Here is a 9,611-nt window from a genome sequence, read left to right on the forward strand (position 1 = left end):
TAATGCATTGCTGTGACTCGTCCTGACATAGCTCATGCAGTTCACATCGTTTGTCAGTTCATGACTAGTCCCTGTACAACTCATCACTCTGCTGTATTACGTATTCTCCGCTATGTTAAGGGCACTCTCCTACATGGTCTTCACTTCTCTGCTGATTCATCATTAGTACTCACTGGTTACTCTGATGCTGATTGGGCAGGCTGATCCCACTGACCGACGCTCCATCACTGGTTATTGTTTCTTCTTGGGTGATTCTCTTGTTTCCTGGCGAAGCAAGAAACAGACTGTTGTTTCTCGTTCCAGCGCTGAGTCAGAGTATCGTGCGCTTGCTGATTCTACTTCTGAGCTTCTTTGGATTCGACGACTTCTCTCTGATCTTGGCATTCCTCAACCGCCTGCCACCGATCTTCATTGTGATAGTCAGAGTGTCATTCATATTTCTCGAAATGATGTGTTTCATGAGCGAACTAAGCACATCGAGATCGATTGTCATTTTGTACGGCAGCATGTTAGTGCTGGCACTGTGCAATTGCGGTCCGTGTCTACCGAACATCAGATTGCAGATGTCTTCACCAAGTCTCTCTTGCCGGGTCGCTTCTATGTGTTATCGAGCAAACTCAAGCTGATCTCTACTCTACCACCTTGAATTTGAGGGGGGGGTGTTAGAATATTAAAATATGTGACCCGGTCATATGACTCAGTCCGCCCTAACTATCTATATATATATATATATGGCTGTAATCCTCATTGTTTTAATTCATTCAGAAATATACTATTATTTCCGACGACGAATGTCAAATTTGTCGCAAATTTATGACGAATTTTACAACGATTATTTTTTTTACAACGAATTTTGCGACGAAAATTATATGTTGCTGAATGTGCAACAAATCTATTTTCGTCGCAAATATTGTTGCAAATTTGCGATGAATTTCATTTTTGTTGTAGAATTTGTTGTAAATTTGCAATGAATATGTTTCGTCGCAAATATTCGTCGCTAATATGCTGCTACCTTCTTCGTAGGTCAGTTAGAGAAAAGACTCTTCCTTCCTATCCCTTCCATCTACATCCATATCTTAGTCTTCTTTAAAATACCTTTAAACCAACTCACTCCCAACTCTTTTAGAATCCTAGCTGGCACGATCATCGTTTTCAAATACCATGGCCTCCCCTTATCACCCCTTTTGTTCCATTGCTTTTATCAGTTAAAAATGATAGAGTCGAGAATTTTTTACTTCATGGCCTACCCTGACTGCTAATTTTTAATTGATATGTCTTCCTACAATAAGAGTCAGAAACAACTCTTCTTTTTTGCCCAATTAAGTTCTCCTCTTCTCGATGTGAAAGTATTTAGAGCTCATTGCCACTTTTTCATTAGCATCCGAGCCCTACAAATAAGAGATATAGTGTCTCAACTTTCTTGGACGACCAACTTCTATCCTATTTTGAGCTCTCCCCTTTCAAATTCCCTAACCTAGAATCTATAGGTGGTTTATTGATTTTCAATATTTGATCTGAGTTAATTCTTATCTTACAATTCTTCTCTTTTTTGCAAATGACATAATGTATTATGTAGTGGCAAAATTTCTTTCCAAGAGAAAAGAGAGGACTCCATCAAGTCGGTGCAACCCAGACGATCCAACAAACACTCCACTATAACCGACCTTTCTTCCAATCTAGTTGCTAACCCTTCTCCTAAGTCCATCCTCATTCCCCACCTACATACAAAGCAATACCGCCCTTCCTAAGTCACTCCTCAAGATTTTAATCAGACCTTCCATCGCCTAACTTTGTTAGGACTTCCACTACTTAGTTCCCAATTAGGATTTTAGTTGCCTAGTCTCATTAGGACTTTGCCTCTACTTGGTTCCCAATTAGGACTTCATCTTTTGTCAAATAACTTGTACTTGCATAATCCATCAGATCAACATAAGACTAACTTTAAACTTACTCATACATTAAAATATAAGTTAAAATATAAGTTTGATATAATGCTCTCAACACCAACAACCTATTGGGCATGGAAGCAAACTCTGTTGGAGTAGGAGTAGTCTCCTGGGGATCTGAAGGAGGAAGAGTGGGGGAGTTAGGTCACTGTCATCTGTGTGGGGAGTTGGTCAAATCACTATATCAAACTCAGGACTTTTGATAGAAGAAAGGGATAAATTATATTGTCTAACTTAAACACTGTGCAAATATCAAAATCACATGCAAACACATGCTAAGGGCATAATTGTACCAACATCTATCACTCGTCTCCAATCTCTCATGCACCTTGAATCATTGAATATCTATCGTACCAAATCATTTCCATGTATGTATACCTCTCCGTCTCTATACACTCACATACATATAAACATAAATATAAAATCTAAATTAAATCTTTTATTCACACATCAAAATTCATAATATCAGACCACCTAAGAGATGTATTTTAATAATAAATTTATATTTACATTAATAATCCCTATTTATCCTCTCTAGCATTTTGATCTTCCATTGCACACTGGCATTTGAATCATTTTTTTTTACCTCCGAACTATAATTGAATTGATTACAACAGAATAAATTTATTGAAGTTGTAAAGATCGAATGTCCTCCTTTGTCGTGGTCAATTATGATTTTTTTATTTATATTCTCATAAATAATCATGAGATCTGACCGTGTGACATCATTGAATTGATAAATTCCATTTTTTTACTGAAATAAAAAAATTATTTTAAAAAAATCATACTATTTTCTTTAAAAAAAACACAAGAGAAGAATTCAATGCTTTAATTGTCATTGACCTCGTGTTTTTTTTCTGTCCTTTATTTATTTATTTTTTCGCTTTCTTTTGCGCCGTTCCTTCGTGCCTTTTCTGTCTCTAATCGGCCGCTACCTCAACGCCGGCTATTAGCATTCAGATGTCTTCTACATCGACAATAAAGCTATTGATCAACCGCTCCTCTCTCTTCTTCCACAACAACCCTACTTTCTCAAATCCCAAACGCATCCTCCCCCGTTTCTTTCATCTCCCCACCCAACCTACCTCCATCCCTCCTCCTCTTCTCTCCCAGCTTGGCCGCTTCTGCTCCCTCTTCCAGCGCAAGCGCTATGCCGCTGCCAAGTCCCTCCTCACCTCCCTCGCCACCTCTGACCATCCCTTGTCCACCTCCCTTGTTCCGGCCCTCGAGGCCTCCTGCCGAGCGGCCTCCATCTCCTACCCCACCGCGCTGGACATGCTCTTCAGAGTCTATGCCGACGCCGGCTTGACACACCCGGCCCTGGAGGCCTTCGAGATTTTGCTCCAACGCTTCGGCCGCGTCGAGGATCGCTCTTGCACCGTCTACCTCCAGGCGCTGCGGAGATCCGGCCGCATCGACGAAGCGCACCGGTTCCTTATTCGGATGCTCGATTCGGATGCCGTTGATGTCTCGGTGTACTCGATGGCGATAGTGGTAGATGGGTTGTGCAAGAATGGTGTCTTGGAAGTTGCACGGAAGCTGGTGGACGATATGTTCCTTCGAGGTCTCGCACCAAATGTCATGTCTTATAATCCTATGATTGAAATATATGCCAAGAAAGGTGATTTCAGTTCGATGTATCAAGTGCTAAAGGTGATGGACGAAAGAGGCGTTGAGGCTAATGTTCCAACGTACACGATTTTAGTTGATGCATTCGCTGAGATTGGAGATGCAAACAAGGCTGAGAAGGTGTTCGAGGAAATGTCTGCAAAAGGTTTGCTGGGGGACATTTATTTATACACTTCATTGATCGATGCAAACTGCAGGGCGGGAAACATACAAAGAGCATTCGCCCTCTTCGACCAGTGCTGCGAGAAGGGCCTTGAACCCAATGACCACACGTACGGAGCATTGATCAATGGGCTTTGTAAGCACGGACAGGTTCTGGCAGCGGAAATGATGATGCATGAAATGCAGAGCAAGGGAATCGACATGAATCAGGTTGTTTTCAACACAATGATCGATGGGTACTGCAGGAAAGGAATGATAGACAAAGCATTGACTTTGAAAGCCATCATGGAGAAGAAAGGAATACAGCTCGATGTCTACACTTATAATACTTTGGCTTGTGGGCTGTGCAAGTCCAATAACATCAGAGAAGCTAAGGATCTTCTTCATGTTATGGTTCAGCAAGGGATTGTTCCCAACACTGTCACCTGCACGACGTTGATAGACATACTCTGCAAAGAGGGGGACATGGTTGAGGCAAATAGGCTTTTCAGGGAGATGGTTAATAAAGGTGCAGATCCTAGCGTTGTAACTTATAATGTTATGATTGATGGCTATGTCAAGAAAGGTAGCATTAGGGAGGCTGAGAGGCTTCAAAGGGAAATGGAAAAGAAAGGTATGCTGGTCGATGTATACACATACACATCACTGATTCATGGCCATTGTGTAGGTGGGAAGTTGGATGTTGCTGTCAAGTATTTTGCGGAGATGAAGCAAAGGAATGTGCAGGCAAATGTTGTCACATATACAGCACTGATATCAGGGTTGTCCAAAGAAGGGAAATCAGATGAGGCATTTAAGTTGTATGATGAGATGGTGAAGGCCGGAATCCGTCCAGATGATTCTGTTTACTCTTCTCTTGTAAGCAGCCTCCATAATACTAAGGAAATGCGAGCTCTATCTCATGGGGAAGTGACACATGGGTGTTGAAAGTGTTCTTTTCAGGGGCTAACTAATTCAGCACTGTTTTATTGAAGATACTCAAATTGAGGGACAATCACAGTTGCATATAATCTGGAATTATGAGAAATGAGAACAGAAGATAATATATCGAGGTGACTTCTAATATGATTTTTGAGTCCTTAAAATTGGTCAGTGCTCATTGGTAGCAAACTCTCAAAGGGATGCATTGTTCCTAATCGCACAATCTCTTGACGCTGATGGTGAGTCCCAACATTATTCATTCTGGGATAGTTAAGCATGCTTGGTGTAGAGCAAATTAGGATGGATGACCTTTCTGGGAGCTTACAAATTAAGGAAGATATAAGGGAGCTATACGGTTATGGTCAAATCCCACTTCATTCTTTGTGGCTTGCCTTGTGCAGAAAAACTATCCATGCATGGGGATGTTGACCTGATGTTCAGGTTTAAGGTAGGATGAAGTTGATCCAATATTTTTGTTTCTCATAATAATTTTGTAGCATGTCCGATTTATAGGCGTGGACCTTGATAGCTATTCCATGGTGGGAAATAACATATATTTAACCCCCGGATTAGTGAAACAAGGGCTTGTATGCTTCCATTGGTTGTTGTTTAACATTTCATTGAGAAATTAAAATACCATGGAATCTTTATAACAACTGTATTAACAAAGCTATGATCTAAGATAGGTTAGGGATTAACACTTTTACACAACACAAAGATATGATCCAAGATAGGTTAGGGATTAATACTTTTACACTCAGCTTACTCAGAAACACAGATAAAAAAAGGAATCTATGGTGAAAATATATCCTTAGGGGAAGGGAAGGGAAAGATGGAGGAAAGAAAAAAGAATGTTATTATTTACTGCTATTAACCTAAGATCTTTAGAAGTTTGTTTTTCAAGTCTTGAAGAATTTTGCTTGTATTTTTTATATTTATATGTGTGGGATGACCCTTTAGAAAGGCCACATCACTATTTTGCCATCCTTGATAATAATTTTACCTATTGAAAAGGAAAGATAAAATACTATTGATGACCCACATAGAAATGTGATTCATCAACAAAAATGAATTTGTGCTGCCTAAAGATGATTTGGAGAACTATTGGACCTTGGCAAATGGATCAGTATCAAGTCAATGCCAAAGCAACTTGGGCACTTCAATATGGATTTTCACAAGAGTAGCTTAGTAAAGTAGTCCCTTCAGCCGTATCAAGGAGTTGTGAGAAAAATTAATTGAGCTTCATGAGGGAACTCATGATTCAAGAATAGCTAAAAGAGACTTATTGTTGAGTTAGTTCTAGAATTGACAAAGAAAAGAGGGAGAACTAATAAGTCAATTGCATGGAAGGTTCAGACTACAAGCAATTAGGGAATGAGTTAAAATGGTGATCTAATCAGGTATGCACTAAAAATTTTCTTCCGAGCTATTTTATGGGTATTTATGATCGATGCTTATAAAGTATTTCAGGATTTATTTTTCATAAAATTAGATGAATTATTTTACAAATTAGAATTGCATGAACAAATTAATCTTGATTAGAGATAGAATAGTATAGTTTTGGTTGGAAGTCAAACTAGGAGCTAGGTGCCAAAAACTCAATTTAAAGAAAAAACCAGAGTCTAAGCTTGAGTTTGAGTTTGTAGAGTTAGAAGCTGATGATGAACACACAAATTCAGAGATAGCTAAGTTGGTGAAGAGGATGATCGGGAAGAACAAAAACATCACCAAGAAGAACATCAAGAGAGTTTTCCAAAATAAAAATAAGCAAACCTCTCAAACTCGAAGCACCGGAATGAAGTCAACATTTACCTGATTCGGTTGTAATACAAAGGGGTACCAAAAGTCTGAATGTCCTCAGCTCAATGACAAAGGTGAAGATAGAACCTAGAAGCCTAGAAGAAAGAAAGAACTCAAAGCTATTTTGAATGATTCTTCATAAGAAGAATTCAAAGAAGACGAGCCAAATCAGACCAGGCTCATAGATTTCATGGCTAAGAAGCTCATAAGTGTGAGTCTGAGTTTGAGATAAAATATCCACCTGATGATAAAGACTTAGCAACTCAAATGAGTCAGTTGATGAGGTAAATGATCCTTTTGTTAAAAAATTGTATCAAATAATTGTCTGTCTTACAAACAAAATGTTAAATCCAAGGAACAATTTAAGTCACTCCTTCATAAGGTTAAAGACTTAAAGGAGAGACCAACTCTACCACTTCAACCGAGAAGGTTCATGGAGGAACATCAACTCAAGTTAAAAACTTGAGGAAAAAAAATATACCTTAAAAACTCAAGTTGAAGAGTTAAAAGATAATGTTGGAAAAGTTCACGTCAAACTCCAAGTATTTAGATATGATATTTGGGTCTTAATGGGTTGTATTCAACATGACTAGAGTTTGATTTAAATTAGAGATTAAGTAAAAAATCATACATTTAGTAAATAGAAAGTCTTATAATGATTCTAAAACTGTGGGTTCTCAAGCACTATCTTGTTAACAAACTAGAACTTAGTAGTTATTGGATACCTCAAGACCATATTTATTATGTTAACACAGGCTCAGTAGGGAACAAACTAAGACATAGGAAAATTGATTTTGAAACATTATACCCAAGCACTAAACTAGGGGGAGCTAATGCTAACTTAGACAAAATTAGACTCAAATATAAAGTTTAGCTCAAATCTAGTCTATATTTTCACAAAACCATTTAGCATTATTTGAAGTTAAGATACTTAATTAGGGGAGAACTTAGCATATGTTTTATAGACTAGAAATTTTTTGTAGGAATATTTAAACATCAAGGACTACTTTGTTTTTGTATTGAGGCATGTAGTTGAACATGAGATACTAGGATTCTCATTTGGTTCTTGATGTCTATCATTGTGCATTAAACTGAACCAAGTTACATAGCATACATTGATCACCTAAGTGACCAATCCAAAATTAGACTGGATGTGTAATTCATGTACATTTTAACTCAAAAATATGGTTGGACCTATTAAAATAATTTTCTAAAATAATTTTTAAAATTATCTGTTTTCATAAAAATTAGTTTTGTGTAATAATTATTAAATTAAAAAAATACCTATAGTCGATGAACACATGTCGATCGACTAGATAAAACCGAAATTTAGGTTTTAGGAAACTCTACAATCGTTGACTAGTTTGACAAATTTTGACTTGTCCAGTATATTGAAAATCCCTTTTGGGTGATCAAATAATTTCTAAATTTAGGTCTCTAAAAATCCAAATGCTTTGATTGATTTGACCACATTCGACTTGCCCTATTGATCAAAAAATCTCTTATAGACGACCAAAATAGGCCTTGAAGTCAGTAAATGAGAACAATAAATAGGTTGCATAAATACGACACTTTCAGTCCATCAATAAATGTCCATTTCGAGTGACTGAAAACTTGAATTGGGTGTTAAAAAAGGATAACAGGGGCGGAGGTAGGATCTTGATTCACTGTAGGCAACAATATAATATAATTAATAAAATAAAATAAATATATCAAATGTTATAATTATAAAGTATTATAAAATAATTAATTTATAATTGTTCTTTTCGGATCTTTAAATTTTAAAACTTTTATACAATAGTTTTATTATTAACTGTTAGAAATATATCCTTCTTTACATATACAATAAAATGTGAACATATCACTTTAGAGTTTTTGCGTATTGTATCAAGTTGATGTTTGCGTATTGTATCAAATCTATTGTATTCATAATTAATATCCTAATCTTTTTTTGTAACGTCGTTGATATTTTACTTAAAATATCTAAGACATATTTCATTAAGTGTAAATTGAATACAAAATCAAATGAAAGTATTGACTTTAATAAATTAAATATCTCAATTTTTTAAAGCTTAAAATACTACTACTTGCTGGTAAAACTAAAGCTTAAAGGAGTCAGAAGAGCACACATCCAATAATCCTTTCGACCTCATATCAACGAAGCTATGAAAATAGTTGATGGAGCAAACAAACCAGCCGGTATATCAATAACAGAGAGGAAAAAAACTGAAAGAGGATGAAATAGAAGTTGAATGAAGAGAGATCCCAAAAATAAATCTCTCAATGAGGCATCTTCCTGAAGCGGCGCATACAAAAGGACACAATAGATCCCAATAATAAATCTCTCAATGTAGGCCCAGTGTGGGCAGTTGCCGCTCTAGTCTGAGAGATTGAATAGACATAACATTTTTATGGCTAGGTGAAGTTAAGAGCACATCAAAAGTTTCTACTCACCATCCAATCATTCAGTTTAGCCAAACTTTTCAACTTCAATCAGCCTTACTCAGTTCTAGTCATAATCTCTAGGTAAAGACTCTAAACATTTCTTTTCAATTTTGATTAACTCATTGAAAAGTACCAGTGTTGGACTCTCTATGCTTGTTGAGGTGGCACTAGCTTCCTCTTCATCGGCTTTGGATGCCTAGGGTTCCTCTCATTTCGATGTCAATAGCCTATCCTCCCCCTTCAATTCTTGAGGAAGAGCTTCTTTATCTTCCATCTTGGATGTTGAGCACCTCTCAATCTCCAAGTCTTTTTATTCTTAAACCAACAAATTTATCTTCTTGGGTGCATCCTCATCTTGTATTGGTGATGGATTTCACGAAGCTTGGCCAACTTGCTCTTAGATCACTTGCATCTTTATATTTACTTAATTTACACAAAACATCATTAGGCACCTTATTAGTTAAAATTTTAATTACCTTGTCGTGTGCTTTGAATCTTTTGACATGCTCCTCATTTACTCTTTCGAAAAGGTTTTCTCTTTTTGTATTTTGGAGATTCAAATCCCTCCATTAGAGCGAATCACTCCTCTATATCAATTTGGAAGAACATCTCCATTGTTGCCTTCCACTGAGCAAATCATTTAAATCCAAAGGGAGGTGGAAATCAGATATCATATCCAAATCCATCTTTGAACTCCATTTTGTTGAG

General features: G+C 37.1%; 1 protein-coding gene across 1 annotated transcript in view; it reads left to right on the forward strand.

The window, feature by feature from the left end:
* The window catches only part of LOC141842869 (uncharacterized), a 6,106-nt gene extending 798 nt beyond the window's left edge, over positions 1–5,308 (forward strand). The window contains exons 2-3 of the mRNA XM_074730854.1: positions 2,931–4,245; positions 4,405–5,308. Coding sequence (XP_074586955.1) covers positions 2,931–4,245; positions 4,405–4,664 — 1,575 coding nt within the window. The 3' untranslated portion in view covers positions 4,665–5,308. The remainder of the gene's footprint in view (positions 1–2,930; positions 4,246–4,404) is intronic.
* The last annotated feature ends 4,303 nt before the right edge of the window (positions 5,309–9,611 follow it).

Source organism: Curcuma longa, chromosome 12 (genome assembly GCF_044706935.1).
Source record: "Curcuma longa cultivar G26 ecotype Majalengka, Jawa Barat chromosome 12, ITB_CL_G26_1.1, whole genome shotgun sequence".
NCBI classification, from domain to species: domain Eukaryota; kingdom Viridiplantae; phylum Streptophyta; class Magnoliopsida; order Zingiberales; family Zingiberaceae; genus Curcuma; species Curcuma longa.